The 16,560-nt window shown below is 37.1% G+C and overlaps 1 protein-coding gene across 1 annotated transcript; it reads left to right on the forward strand.

Moving 5' to 3' along the window:
- The first annotated feature begins 1,421 nt into the window (after positions 1-1,421).
- sybl1 (synaptobrevin-like 1) lies at positions 1,422-14,912 on the forward strand. Its single transcript, XM_084134144.1, has 8 exons — positions 1,422-1,649; positions 2,972-3,142; positions 3,230-3,287; positions 3,363-3,500; positions 9,224-9,314; positions 9,395-9,462; positions 9,545-9,637; positions 13,034-14,912. Exons 2-8 carry the CDS (start codon positions 2,997-2,999, stop codon positions 13,100-13,102), a joined length of 663 nt encoding a protein of 220 aa, XP_083990270.1. The 5' UTR covers positions 1,422-1,649; positions 2,972-2,996; the 3' UTR covers positions 13,103-14,912.
- The last annotated feature ends 1,648 nt before the right edge of the window (positions 14,913-16,560 follow it).

Genomic DNA, 16,560 nt, shown 5'->3' on the forward strand with positions numbered 1-16,560 from the left:
TTCAGCTTAATCTTTAAGTGCTTTGAACAACTTCTTGTATTAAATCATTAAAAAAATCACTCACTTTATGCCAAGCTCCCCTACCGTATCATCTTACATGATTGCATAATACTTTCATGTTTAGTGGGTTATTTCATATTTAATTTTTTATTTTTTTACTGATAAAGCTGTTTAATTCATAAAATGTAATGGTAACACTTTACAACTAGACAAAGTTTGTAGACAAACTTTAAGTTTGCTTGAAAAAGCCTAGCAAGAAAGTCTGAAATAGTTTTTCTAACACTTTAAAAACATAGTTTAAAATTTAAATTCTGTCATCATTAGCTCACTTTTCAAAATTTTCTTTTTTGGGGAAATAATCCCGTTATTGTCATCAAGCTGAGATTCCAGTGCTCCTGTTTGATTAAAGATGATTCATCATGATGTGTGTGTGTGTGAATCTCACAAAAATAATTAAGCCTTAATGTAATTTTTTTTGCTTATATCCCTATCATATCAGCCGCAAACACAAGAATATTTTAGTCAACATATATTTATCATGGCTAAGATTGAAATCTATGGCTGTCAAATAATCAGTTGATTTTTTTTAATGATAATTTGAATTTGGAGTTCAAAATAAATGTACCTTTATCTTACCTTTTGCGTATTCACTGCGTGCATATAATTATTATGCAAACTGATTTTCTGATCATATTTTTTTTCAAAGATCAACTTGCATAATAATTCTGCACGCACTTGTACTTACCTGGACTCCATTCACTATGCAATTAAGAGATTTGACAAGATACTTAGCCTGCAGATGGTCATCAGGTCATGTCACAAACACATCACCCTAACTGTGTAACATACACAACCTATTTTCCCACTATGTAAATATTATTGGTAGGCCTTAGTACTTTTTTAACTTTTCCTTCTGACAGGACAAATTTAAATATGTGTCCATAGGTTACCTCTGGCCACTTCTTCATATTGTCTAGCCAAGTTAACAATGACGATGGATGGGACATGAGACCATCTGATCGACGTACGAAGTTCTCTCCGTGCTCCCAATTTAAAACATTTACGGCATGAACGTTATTTGTCATTTCGCTAAAGTTATATAGCTAGCTATAAACAATCTTCTAACTACTGAACTAGCTACCGGATGTGCCGTGTCAGTTTAGCGGAAGTAGGATGACAAAATGCGGAAGAGCAAAGTATTAAAGGTGGGCGGGGCGCAATAAGGTGGATAGGGAAAAAAATACTATGGAAGTCAGTTGGGCCCATCAACTGTTTGGTTACCGACGTTCTTCAAAATATCTTCTTTTGTGTTCAGCAGAAGAAAGAAATTCATACCACAACAACTTGAGGGTGAGTACATGATGACAGAATTTTTATTTTTGGGTGAGCTATACCTTTAAAAAACCCTGTCGCGCGTGTGTGACGCAACACGGAAATCTTTTCGTGGTCGCACGTTTGTGACGTATCGCGGAAAACAGTGACGTTTGTTCATTTCTGTATGTACATAGACTGCTGTTATTTTTAATAGTACCATTTGTTTATGATTTCAACCATGTTTGTCAGGCTATGAAAGTACTGTTTATGGCCACTTCCGTTTAAAGACATCAAAGAGCGGAGCGCGAGCGGCTGTTTGATCATCAGAGAATCAGGTAACTTAGACAAAAGATGATCGATTGGTTGATCATGTCATCAGATCATCTTATCTAATCCACAGTCATTTCCTATCAGACTAATCTCATGATGGAAGTGGTATTTTGTGATTTCTCATCGTTTTGATTTCTTAATAAGTATAGCCCGATGATTGACGGCAGCTCTCAGTGTAGTTCGGTTAGTAACTTCAGCTGATGAAAAAAAGGAAACACTTTTCCACATAACGTTATGACATTTGAAATTGACACATGCATGTCATTAACTATGTCAGATAGATTTTAAGTCAGATAAACTAAAAGCTCACGAAGGCAAGGCAGATGTTACACATAATTTGATGTTGTATATGGTTAATGTAACAATAACGTTAAATGAAACCGCACTGTAATGCTCTCGAATGAATCTACAAATGTCAAAACACATCTAGAATGAACTAGACTTTCCATCACGAAGACAGGCTTGAACAGTAAAATATGATTCTATAAACACGGGGGGGAAAAGACAAAGATCCTATGAAAAACATATAGGCGTATTATAATAAAATTCAAGCGCCAGAGAGACACTTTATAATGATTTAATAATGAAATCGATAACGTTACATCAAACAAGTTTTACTGTTGAAAACATACACTGAAGTAGTTTGGCATAATCAAGTCTCTTTATTTTCTCTGTATTTTTCGTTTAGTATTCACGATGTAGAATATCAAACTGTCAATTGTATTCTTTTGAATTATGATTATTGTCAAGTCCTGCATGAATTCAGTTTTCCATGTATTTTATGTCTTACATGAAGATTTGAACCATCAGCTTTTCTATTCAACCACTGCTGTACTCAAGCATGCGATTGGCCGAGCAAAATTGGACATTTTCACATAAATTTGACATTTAAGTGGATGTATAATAAGTATATCCCAAAAATGGTAAAATTATTTGGATAGTCTTGTGGTGACAAACTCATCTTTTGTTGCCATCAGCCACCATGGATTCAAAATAATGATTTTTCACCCAAAGGCCACAAATTTACAGCAATGATCATATTTAACCTACAAAAATCTTGGAATCTTGGAGATTTTTTAAGGTAAATAAAAAATTTTGCATTCAAAATCCACGTGCCTCTTCAGACTGAGTGGGCACAGCACTTGACAGGAGGTGACCAAAAATTCCCACTGGCATTATGGGCTTGTCTTTTATTGTTCCTTTGATGCTGACTCATAATTCACCAAAAATACGGAGGTATACCCTCTCAGAAATGCTCTCTGCCTTTTTCACGTCTACAGTATGTCGTGTGAATTGTCTCACATGTGTTTGTTTGTGAACCGTGCAGTGTCGGATCAGGTTTATCTGCGGTCATGGCTATCCTGTTTGCGGTGGTGGCTCGAGGATCGACCGTTTTGGCTAAACATGCGTGCTTCACTGGCAACTTTCTGGAGGTGACGGAGCAGATTCTGGCCAAAATCCCATCGGAAAACAACAAACTCACGTATTCTCACGGCAGGTGCGACTGACATCGTGCTGTTCGGCTGTGAATGTTCAGTGACGTTTGTCTGTTCTGATGTTCTGATGCGCTTCTGTTGTTTTCCAGCTATCTCTTCCACTACATCTGCCACGAGAGGATCGTGTATCTGTGCATCACCGATGACGTAAGTGCGTCTGCCTCGTGAGCTCTGTTTCTCTGCGGCTCCGCTCACACACTGAGCTGTCCGTCTCTCTTGCAGGAGTTTGAGCGCTCCCGTGCGTTCGGCTTCCTCAATGAGGTGAAGAAGAGATTTCAGACCACCTACGGCTCGCGAGCTCAGACCGCGCTGCCCTACGCCATGAACAGTGAGTTTTCCAGCACGCTGGCTGCACAAATGGTACGTGCGTCTGCCGTATTTGTAAACGCAATTGCCTGTTCAGACTCTTTTATGTTTGTCTGTGTGGTGAGACACAAAATGAGGTTTAGCTGATCAACAGTGTTGCCAAACTCTTCCCTCTGAAAACCCTCAAAAGCCTCAGTATTTCACAAAAAAATCCTACATGTACTGTAGTAAACCGATAAACAGAGCCATACTGGTGCATTAGCTGAGGATGTAACTGTTCGAGAACTGTTACCTCTAATGTAATTTCTTAGCATAAAGAATGAATTTGCAGGATTTTGCGAAAAGCTTTCATCGCCATTCTCATGGTGATCTGAAGTACGCGGCTTCTGTCAGCCAGCTCACTCGGCTGCGAAAGGCTGGGTCTGTTGATGGTGTTGCCTTGGAGTTTCAAAGCAAATGAAAAATTCTTGGTGTCATATTTGATGCCACGCTGTCATTTGAGCCTTTTGTGCAGAATACGGTTAAGACATCCTTTTTTCCCCTCAGAAATATAGCACGTTTACGCCCTGTGTTGTTGATAAACTCTTTCTCGTGTTAGGTACTGTAATGGTCTTCCAGCTGGGGTATCTAAATCCTCAATTGACAAACTTCAATATTTACAAAATTCGGCTGCTGGAGTTTTGTCTGGGGTCAGGGCTAGTGATCATATTACCCCTGTGTTACAAACCTGTAACAGAGTCTAGGGAGAAGGCGGCGTGCAACATCAAAACGCTGAACGTGTACTGGAAAACATCTCAAACAAACCAGTCTAATTTAGGTAAAGTGATCATTTATTACAGTGAGAAACGAGATGAAAAGAATACCCCAAGATACTTATTTACATAAATGTACAACTTGTATACAAATCATAACCAAGGAAAGGGTTCACAAAAGAAAGAGGTAAAGAGAAAAGAACTAGACCGTGCTAAATCAAAGAAAGAAACAAAACCAAAACCAATCTTAGGCACATGCATATCACATGATATCTCAGCTGTTCTTTTCTCTTCCCTGTTTGATAACAGGTTTAACAACCAGATCAGAAAGAACAGCAAAATACTCACAGAGAAATGACGGCCCAAATGAGCCTCTAGTTACCAAGTTCTCAAAGAACACTCAAACATTAAAATAGTACAGGGCAAAACATGCATCACAGAAGGATCAAGCGAAAGTGTGCTCTAGCGTGCAAATCACTCCCGCCCCCCACACAGGTGCGCTCTTTATAGGACGTAACGCCCTGTCTTGGAGTCTGTGCACTGGCTCCCTGTCAGGTACCGTATTGATTTTAAAATCCTTATGTTAGCATATAAGGCTTTGCATAATCTGTCTCCTCAGTACTTGACTGATCTATTAATGCCTTACACACCACGTCGTAATCTGCGTTCCTCTCAGAGTGGTCTCTTGGTTGTTCCCAAGACACGGCTTCGTTCTAGGGGTGATCGAGCATTTTCTTCCTGTGCTCCTAAGCTCTGGAATTCTCTCCCGACTGACATCAGGGAAGCAAATACATTAGTGACTTTTAAAGCTCTTCTCAAAACATTCTATTTTAGGATTGCTTTTACTTGATTATTCATTTTATTTGTTTATTTTTGGTATTTAAAGTGTGTGTTTTCTCTGTTGTTTCTCTGTTTGCCTGTAAAGCGCTTTGAGAAAGCAACTTTTAAAGGCGCTATATAAAATAGATTTATTATTATTACTCAGGAAGCCTGCTCTTGATTTTATCTGGATGCTGTCGAAATGATCAAATGTGCAGCAAAACTTGCCAAATTTATTTCAATAATTTCTATTTTAATTCTAGGTTTTCCATTTTCTGCATTCTCTTTTAATGGTTTATTTAAATATTAATCACCAAAAAAAACAAGTTTAATCAATTGAGTTTATTAAAGCATTATCAATGTAATCATTTATTAAAATCTGAACAATAAAAGGGCCCTATGAAATCTGTTTTATTTTTATTTTTAACAGCATCATAACAACTGGACATCCATGAAACATCAGCCATTTTAAACAATGGCACTTAAAAATGACAACTAAAATGTTTTTGCAACCATGTATAAATGAAAATGCATATTTTTTTTCATATTAAAGGGAACTTCGAGAATCGGTATGAGCTGCCGGTGGTGCTTGGACTTCATCGCTATGTTGTGTTTCTGTGAAAAAGACTAACAATAATGAGGTCCAAGGTTAAGGATACACTAAAGGTTACTTAAACGTAAAATGTTTTTCTCTGTTTAACAACTTTAACTTACCATAGTGAAAGATGATTTCTCTTTTTGATCACGTTTTCTTGCTTGGCTGGGTTGTTGGTGTCATGAACAATAATCATTTTTCTGCATTCACTCAAACTGATTTGCTAAAATCAAAACGTACACCGTGAAGGGAATTGCTGCTAGCAAACAGCCAACAGAGGATTCTGCACGGTCTTAAAGCCTTTCGTGAAGGGCTATGTTCGCAAATCAAGCAATGATTTGTACAAAAAGAATGATTCTTACAAGAAAGAATGATTGATTTTCAATTTAGAGTTTGAACGTATGGTCTGTCATATTCAGGGTGGGCATACGCAGAATCCCTTTAAAAGTAGCTGGTCACACGGCATATACCTGCGTGTACCCTAGACCAGGATTTCTAGGACCTAGAACTGGTTTGGGATCCATGGGACCCACATTTTCCCATGGTCATTAAGCCGTGACCCAAATTAGGAATTTGAACCAAGCAAAATTATTTCTCAAAAATTGCAAACACACACAAGTACCCTCCCACTTTACTTACAATATACATATAAACTGTAAGAATATTACTAACACTGGACAAAGCTGTTGAATAGCAGTCCCAAATTAGTGTTTGTTAATGCAATAAAGTTAGTAAGTTGGTATGAAAGCACAAAGTTAAAATAGTGGTATTTTGGGTTAAAGGGGACCTATTATAAAAATCCACCCACTTTTTTTTATAATCCCCAGAAATGAGATGCAGTGACTGAAAAATACTCTGTTCCAGATTTCCCCTTACTGTGATGTCACAGTACAAGCCCCGCCCATGACTGGTGACGATCTGCCCAATTAGCATAGATCCCGCCCTGAGTGAGCCTCACATAGTCCGCCATGTTTATATCCTCGTTATATAGCACCTATTGATATAATGTCAGCGCCACAGAAACATTACAGATCAGCCAGTCAGCATAAGGCTCCATAGACTCCCGGTACTGAGGACACAGTGGATGAAGTTTATTTATGAAGGAAACATGCCAAAGAAATTAGGTAGAGTCTTATATGTTTGTGCAAATCACTTTACGCCGGACTGCTTCGCAAACAGCGTCAGTTCAACGATTTGTAGATGACCATGACAGAACATGCTAATCGATAAGTTTAATCAACTCCAGGTGCTGACTAAAAGTTGTAACTCCATTATTGTCCAACTCCGGTTCAAACGTTTAAAGCTGAACTCCACTACTGACAATTTAGGACATTTTGGCTGCGGGAGATTCTCCAGTTTTGTTGTTGCCGGAGAATCCGAAGCACGATCTGTAAAGGCTCCGCCCTCTTCTGGAAAGGGGGCGGAGAGCAGCAGCTCATTTGCATTTAAATTTACACAAACGCAAAAACTGCTCACACCCAAATAGGGGCAAATTTGACATGCTATAATAAATGATCTGTGGGGGATTTTGAGTTGAAACTTCACAGACACATTCTGGGGACACCAAAGACTTATATTATTTCTTGAAATAATATGTCCCCTTTAGGTTACAGAAAGTAAAGTAACCATGGTAAATACACACTACTAACATGAACTGTTAATAAAACAAATTCATCCTGATGTCCATAAAACATCCTGATGAATAGGATGAACATCATACCGGCATGCAAACCCGTGACGTACCAGCTACATAATATATTGATACTTTTTGGTAATTTAATGACTTAGTAATTGACAATGTAACTAAGACGTTGCATGTTCGTAATTTAGCTTTTTATATATATAGTGAATTGATATACAACGTGCACAGTATAATGTCTGACAAGAGAGGAAAGTTCGTTTTTCTGAGGTGAGAGACTTTATTTTGTTAAAAGTTACAAAAATAACATTAGAATAATGATACTGACATATAGGCAGACAACATGTCATCTCATCTGAGCGCAGATACTGAATCATTACAATGCATTTTTCTCAGGCACTCTTCACTTAAACTGCGTCTGACAGAAGAGACAGCAACTTTGTCATGGTCGTCTTTCAAAATAAAAGTTTCCAATCAGAAAAACATTTAGAATTACGTTTTTGTTTTGTTTTTAAATTTATGGTTGTTGTTTCTTCGACTACACACTCAAAAAGGTCTGGCAACCCACCAGTTGAGAAACCCTCTTCTGAACTACACGACTGTTGGTATGGATCATGTAGGTTTAGGATTAAGGGGCCTGTGATGGTGTTGAGCTTTATCTTAGACCTTATTCAATACTTTTCACATGACTGTGTTAAGTAATAATTAGAGAAAAATGTATCCTATGAAAAAAATTCCAAGTAGGTATTTAGCAGACACTTTGAATTTTCAGTAAACAAAAGAAAACCTGGAGTAACCCGGCTTCAGTGACACTGATATACAGTAGAAACGAAGTGACTCTTCAGCCACAATCCAGCTTTCAATCCAGAAATTCCAGCTTTTGCTACAACACGACATGGGCATCCATTGACCAATGAGTCAGTGGGTTATCGTCGCTTTTAACCCTGGGTAGAGGAACGTTTCACACTTGTAAAGCAGGGTTATCACGCTTTTTACCCATGGTGCCAAGCATGTGCAGTTTAAAAAGATAGCTGTTAGAATAATGTTAGAATAGCCATGTTTCCATCCACCTATTTTTATGCTCATTTTGGGATATCGCATCAAAAACTGCTGGATGGAAATGCCAAGATGCGCATAAATGCAAAAAAAAACGCATTTAAAACGTATGCGCTCATTTGAGTCAGATCATTTTTTTATCCGATAAGAAAACGTGCATAAATAACGATGGAACACATTTACAGAATAAACCAGCGGACCGTTCTCGTTGCACAGAATCTGAAATGCTGTTTTGGTTGTTCTGAAATACCTAAACAAAGACTGTCGTCAAAATGGTTCGGTATAATTCCCTCCCAGATCGCCCTTACACGACCACGTTCCCACAGCAGCATCTGTCTCCGAAAGCAAGATAACACGTTTATTGCATTTCGTCTGCACTCTCTGATACAGAAGTCATTTATTATATATGGAAATTATTATATACAGTGACTTCTCCTACTTTTCTTAGTGATATTTAGCATGTTTATCAGGAAATTTGTTTTTGTTCTCTTCGATTTGCTGGATGGAAACACGGTACTTTATTCGCAAATGTTTTAATGCGATAATACAATTTTGCGCATAAGTTAAATTTGCAACTTTGAATAGAAACAAAGCTAATGTTATGACTAGATGCTTAGAAACAGACAGCCAATCACGTACCTCATATTTACATGCTTTGGATAGTCAGGGAAACACTGTGTGATGCATAAACATTAGTTTCATGGGAAAAATGTCAAACGTGTCAATTGAAGTTCTCAGCTGCTGTGTAAAATACAAATAACTCCTACAAATAAATGATGTCATCATTTACTCATCCTCATGTCATTCTATGCATTTCTCTGTCTTCTGTAGAACTCAAAATAATTTTTGAGTAGCTATGCCAGAACAATATTTTTTGCCACGTATTGACATGCATGTGTTTTGCTGTAATTGTTAGAAACATCACTCAGATCCCAAAGGCTCAGACAGACTGACGGAAACACAGATGCACGTAGATGACTTGAAAGGCATTATGGTCCGGAACATTGGTGAGACTGAGTCACTTTAATCACTTTTATAAATGTCAGTGAACGTTTGAGTGAATGTGTGCTGTATTGTGCTACTGTAGATCTCGTAGCTCAGAGAGGAGAGCGGCTCGAACTGCTCATCGATAAAACCGAGAACTTGATGGATTCTGTGAGTTTTGGTTTTATGTCCTGTTTGAAACATATTTGTTTATGTCACTGTACGCTGATGAATGTTTCTCTTGTATGTGCAGTCTGTCACCTTTAAAACAACAAGCCGTAACCTGGCCCACGCCATGTGTATGAAGAACATGAAGTTGACAGTCATTGTCGTAATAGTTGTGCTGGTAAGTTCTGGAGCGGACTGTAGGTTTATTGTCAGAAACCCAAGAGCGACACAGCAATAACTATATAGTCAGATTTACTAAACCCTCTTTTGACTTTGTAAAATTAGCACTGAAATGGCGTGGACAGTTATTTTTGCGGCTGACCTTATTGCATATGCATTTGTAGGAGTTTCCCTTTCAGGCGCAAAATTTATGGGATTTATTAAATTTATATAAATTAATCATGCAAGGTGATTTACCAAGGTTTGTGCTCGTCTGTTTTTTACGCCATTATTTACTGCACCAAAAAAGCATGTCTTAAACCGGACGTTAGTTAGCGCTGCTCTTGGTAACTTGTGTTGGTCATTATGGAATTGATCCGGCTGCGTCTGTGTTCTTTAATTTGATATTGTCAGTAGATCACGAGCAGAACTTTACACTCCCATCTGTGCTTTTATGGAGTTGCACTCTTAAGCTAATTTGCCCTGTTTAGTAAATCTGGTCCTATATCTCAATCTGTATATTTTTTTCTTCTGAAATTGTGCAGAAGACTGATTTTCTCCCCATTTAAACCAAATTAATTCCAAAATGTTTAATGCAATAAAACAGAATAAAAATCAAGTTCAAAATAATCAAGACATGTTCTCCACACTAGCTATGTTTCCATCCACACGTTTTTATCCGAATTAAGTGATATCGAATGAAAAATGCTTTATGGAAACAGTAAAATTCGATTGAATTTCATGAATATCGACTCAAATGAAATGCGTTCGGTCTCATCGGATTTTATCTTGATCGATATACGGCTTATGCGATAAACGCTGATGGAAATGTTATTTGCCGAATAAATAATGAATTGCGATTAAGTTTTAGGTCATTTTATGGTTGCAACCCGCCACATCTGCATCATCATAGCAATGTGTTGATAGTGTCGTTGTTTTCTTATTATAGCTTGATATGTCGCTATCAGCTGGCACATAAGCACTATTACAACTTGTGCAATATTGATCATTTGTTGGTAGATGGCGCGAACCATTTTGTCTAGCAAAACTTTGTTCGCAAATGTTTGCTTGAATGTTGTGCGATTCAGTGCGAAAATGAATGGAAACACCTTAAAATGTCTCAAATCAATTCGATATACCAATTTGATCGCAAAACAGCATGTGACGTCATTACACACAGGTTTTTATTGGCTTTAAAGCTGTTGGATGGAAACACACTTTCACCAGCTTTATTCGCATGAGTTTTTTTACCGAACTTCAGATAATTCGATTGACAAGTGGATGGAAACTTAGCTACTGTTTCACTAAATCAGGGGTTGGCAAGTTCGGTCCTGAAGAGTTTAGCTCCAACCCTAATCAAACACACCTGAACAAGCTAATCAATGTCTTCAAGGGGCTGTTTTACACAACACCGTTTTCAACTAAAACGTAAAACCTTTTAATGCGTTTTGGCCGTCCGTTTACACGACAACAGTGTTTTGGTTGCCTGAAAATGCAAACTGAATCTCTGAAGACGATGACGTCATGCACATGCATATTACGTGTTCAGTCTATAGTGTTTCATCGCCATCTACTGGCCTGGCAGCAGAATACAGCGTTTTCAGTCGTTTTCGCGGATCCGTGTGAATGGGGACTGTGGGTCTGTACGTGGAAAACTCAAAGGAAAAGCTTCTCTGTTTTAAACATATCGTTGTCGTGTAAACGTACCCTGAGGCTACAGGTCTAGGCTAGGACCGAACTTGCCTATCCCTGCACTAAATGAACCGTAGAAAGACTCATATGTAATGATACTTCTGTCAACATTTTTCACTTTTTCTTCTGCCACTGATTGGCCAGACGATCGTCCCGCCTCAAATACATGCCAGTGTTTGAGCTGTTGTTCTGATCTTGCTCTGTCATGCTGGTCAAGTTACGCAAGAACAGCAATGTTTTAATGTTGCCAGGAAGCTGCATTACATTCGTTTTAATGGACAGAGATGACTATAAGCAAGCTGTACATTCAAAACAGATTATAATACCAAAAAAATTTACATATTACTGTTTTACATTTTTGCTACAACTTGTCCCTAAACTGTGTAAATGAATGTCCAGTACAAAGAGTTATATTATTACAACATATGTGACCCTGGACCACAAAACCAGTCTTATGGGTAATTTTTTTTAAAATTGAGATTTATACATCATCTGAAAGTTGAATACATAATCTTTCCATTGATGTATGGTTTGTTAGGCTAGGACAATATTTGGCTTAGATACAACTATTTGAAAATCTGGAATCTGAGGGTACAGAAAAATCTAAATATTGAGAAAATCGCCTTTAAAATTGTCCATTTCTATTGGCGATTGTGCTGCATCCATTCACAAAAATAAATGTTTTATATATTTACGGTAGGAAATTTACAAAATATCTTCATGGAACATGATCTTTACTTAATATCCTAATGATTTTTGGCATAAAAGAAAAATCTATAATTTTGACCCATACAATGTTTTGTTGGCTATTGCCACAAATATACCTGTGCAACATAAGACTGGTTTTGTGATCCAGGGTCACATATATGGTCATATACAGTGGAGGCTCAAATATTGGCACCCTTGCACTTTTTTCAAGTAATCCACTATCAACAGTTTCTTACTGAAACTGCTAAATTAAACTATTAAAGTAGAGCACAGGCAGCTGTAGCTCTACTGCAATTGAAAGATTGCAATTAATACTGTCCTCAGTATTAACACCTGTCCTCAGTATTAACGACTGTCCTCAGTATTAACGACTGTCCTCAGTATTAACGACTGTCCTCAGTATTAACGACTGTCCTCAGTGTTAACGACTGTCCTCAGTGTTAACGACTGTCTTCAGTGTTAATGACTGTCTTCAGTGTTAATGACTGTCTTCAGTGTTAATGACTGTCCTCAGTATTAACGACTGTCCTCAGTATTAACGACTGTCCTCAGTATTAACGACTGTCCTCAGTATTAACGACTGTCTTCAGTGTTAATGACTGTCTTCAGTGTTAATACTGTCTTCAGTGTTAACGACTGTCCTCAGTATTAACGACTGTCCTCAGTATTAACACCTGTCCTCAGTATTAACGACTGTCCTCAGTGTTAACGACTGTCCTCAGTATTAACGACTGTCCTCAGTATTAACGACTGTCCTCAGTATTAATACTGTCCTCAGTGTTAATGACTGTCCTCAGTATTAACGACTGTCCTCAGTATTAATACTGTCCTCAGTAGTGCTCATCGGCTTTTAGCGAATATCTGTGGAATCATTCGTGCCACTTTTTGACATCCTGTGGTGAACATTTTGTAACGTTTATTAATAAAATGCTTTAACTGCATGTGAAGAGGCCAGACGTACAGTAGACGGTGATCTAGTAAATGATGTTCTTCTGGTTTTGTCTTGTCATCTCAGGTGGTGCTGTATTTCATCGTGACGGCTGCCTGTGGAGGATTCAGCTGGCCCAGCTGTCGGAAGCAGTAGAAACCTTTACTCATTCTCCCAACTCACCTCAGAGACTTACAAACACAGGACAGCACTAAACTCCGGCAGTGTTTCCTGTACGCTTACAAACGATACATCCTTGTCTTTTCCCGTTGATGTTAATCACCTAGTTTTGATTCTTTGAGTTCTTTTCACAGTGTTTTAGTGCAGTTCGTAAAGATGGGGAGTTTAAAGGAGTAGTCCACCTATAAATGAAAATTCTGTTGTCATTCTTTTTCTGCGAAACACAGGAGGTGTTAATTCAATTGCTCATCATCATTACTATACTATGAAAATAAAAGGGGATTTATTTTGTTAACTTAAAAAAAAGAACGTGCCATAAAAGTTGTCTATAATACTCATGCACTATATGCAGTGTTTTCTGAAGCCATATAATCGCTTTGTGTGAGGACCAAAATTGATCTTTCCCTCCATCGCAGTGCTTAATTCTCATTTGCTGTTGCATCTTGAAGATTCTTCACATCCCAGTCTGTCATTTTACATGCGGGGCACATCTAAAGGCACCTTTTTTTTTTTTTTGGTATCATTATTTAAGTGCAAATTATATTTGCTAACTTAAATATTGAAGTACAGTTGGGTTTGTTCCTTACACGAAGCTGTTGTATGGTGTGCGTGTGTTATGGACTACCTTTGTGATACACCAGTTATATGATCTTATTTTATCTTATTTTGCAAGACTGTGTAAATTATCTGCTAAACATCTATTTTCTGTGTTTCATGGAAGAAAGTAAGACGAATAGAAAATGAGTCAAATCTATTTAGGGTGAGGTTGTTTTATTTTTATGGTTAACCCCATTCACGTCTTGAAGGAGAAAAGCATAACTGTGATGAAATAGAAATTCATGATTTTTAACAATGACCTGGCACATCTGTTTGATCTTTGTTTTAAATAGATTTTGATATATGCTGCTTACAATATCAGGATTTGTATGTTAATCTTTCACATTTATTGTTATCATACTAAAGGGAACTCAATGGTTCCTTACTCTTACCAAGTTCATATTCTACAGACTTTTTTTTTGATTGATTGATTGATTGATTGAAATCTTTATTTCGAACATGAGAGAAGAATATATAAAATAAAATACAATAATGTTCAAAGCATTTTTTTTAAACAAAAAAAAAAACGAGAAAAAAACAACAACAACAACAGATAAGCCGTAAACAAAGTACATTACTTTTCTGTGGGAACATACTTCTATCTCATATAACTTAACTAATGTCATTCACCAAGATGGCTTGTGTTTGATTGATTGAGTCATTGACTGTATTAAATAGTATTCGTGTGTGATATTGTTCATGCAGCACAGAACTAGTCTAATTCACAACTTACATGTTTTTGGGTGAATTTCACAAAACCTGTCAATAACATTTCACCCCGAGATTAAATAAAGAGGAAACTATATTGTTGCATAAAGAAAATGAAGACGATATTAGGACATTTTCTTAAAATTACCACAAGAAAAAAAAAAAAAAAGCTTCCACTACTCACATAAAATACAACAGCTACACAAGAGTAGTAACATGTATAGAACACAGAATAACATGTACAGAATACATGCTATACAGATCTGGGAGTATTGAATGTAATGTGCAGAAGTGGTAAGAGTATGTACAGGCAGTGTGAAATTTGAATTTACATATTGTATTTAAGATTGGAGTGCTGTGAATGTTTGTACACCATAAAAAGTGGATTTGTTTTTCCCCAACATATTAGGACTTACAAATGATACTTCGAATGTACATTTTGTAATAATGTGTACAGAGTAAATAAACAGAAATGCCCATATCTTGTATGGAAAAAGTTAGTACATCCTACATTTACCAATTAATTCATTATTTGTATAGCACTTTTCACAATCCATGTCTCAAAGCACTTTTCAGAAATTCATTCCTTTAAATCTTAAAAGTCAACAGTGACTGGCAAGGAAAAAACTCCATAAGATGTTTAAGTAAAGGGGGGAAACAGTGTGAGGAAGCATGCCTGAGTATGTGTAGTTATGTGTTCAATAAACAAATTATCACTACATCAAGTGCACTAAAATTAAGGAACCATTAGTACAGTCAAGTGCAATGTAGTAGAACATTGTTAAAAAAGAAAGGCACATATTCCTCTTCGCTAAGATATATATATATATCCTATATATATATATATATATATATATTATGCGACATACCCAGGTACATTTACAGTTAATTAAACAGATGCATTCAACAATCATTCCAAAAACTGAGGTAACTTTCAGGGTGTGTAAGGAACATGACCTGCTCCGGTTAGTTTAGCATTATTATAACATAAACAAATGTTTGATTAAATTACTTTAGCTCACAAATCTTTAAAACCTTAATTCTTTTTCATCACACACATCGTTGATCTGCAATTAAAAGGTTTTCTTTTTGCTTCTAGAAATTTTCTGTATAATAGAAATTCTACTATAAAAAAAATCTAATATGTGATGCATCTCACCTTATCACAAAGGCAGAAGCAAAAGAGCTCAAATAATGCAGCTCTTGAACCCTTTGGTCTACAGGCATAATCCTGGTCTCGTTTGAAAGCAGACACTTGCCAGTAGAGAAGTGCAGGGATGAATTCAAAACCCGGAAGACTAATTTACCAGGGATTCGCTCAAGAATTTCCTACCAGTTTTTATAATGGGGTTTTTCAATTTATGAGTAAAATAAGGCAAACAAATGGTAAACAAGTTGACGATACTAGGACGTTTTGTTCTATTTAAAAAAATAATAATAATCATTTTTAATTTACATTGTAGAACAGAATGTCCAAGTATCATTCTACAATGTTAATTATAAAAGAAGGTTATATAATTTACATTCTACAACATTAATTATATAACCTGGGCACTGAACGAAATTGAGAGCACTTTAGGAACATAACCTTCTCTTGGTCTGAAGATAACCCTACAATCATCAATGCCAAAATCCATACATGTCTTACTGATTGAAAGAGCATGTAATGTCGCCCACTCGTTTAAATTATGATACAAGTGCAAGTTAAAGCGCCATCTTAAAAAGAGAGCACTATTAGCAAAGCCAACTGGAACGGCTCGAATGGTGAACATGTCAAGGCTTTTAAAACCCAAGACCAAAGACCAAATCCCTACAGGGATCGTGCATGGGTGAGGAGGGTTTGACTGTCTCCAACCTCCTAGAAACCTGACCATCAGGTCATTCCTGCCAACCGACTAGCTTTTAACCTCGCTGTGAAATGCTGACACAGTGGCAACATATACTTAGCGTGTTGAAGTCGCGCTGCCACCATCTAAGCACTCTTGGAAGAAGGACAATATGACTGGGATTGAGCAATTCACAGGTTCATCCTTGGGTGGGTGCAGGACACTATAGCTCATTTATGTAAGTGAGGATAACAAACTAAAGTAAACTGTGACATATATACCCAACAATTCTTCATACTGTGG

The sequence above is a fragment of the Abramis brama genome, assembly GCF_963993115.1.
Source record: "Abramis brama genome assembly, chromosome: 13".
NCBI classification, from domain to species: domain Eukaryota; kingdom Metazoa; phylum Chordata; class Actinopteri; order Cypriniformes; family Leuciscidae; genus Abramis; species Abramis brama.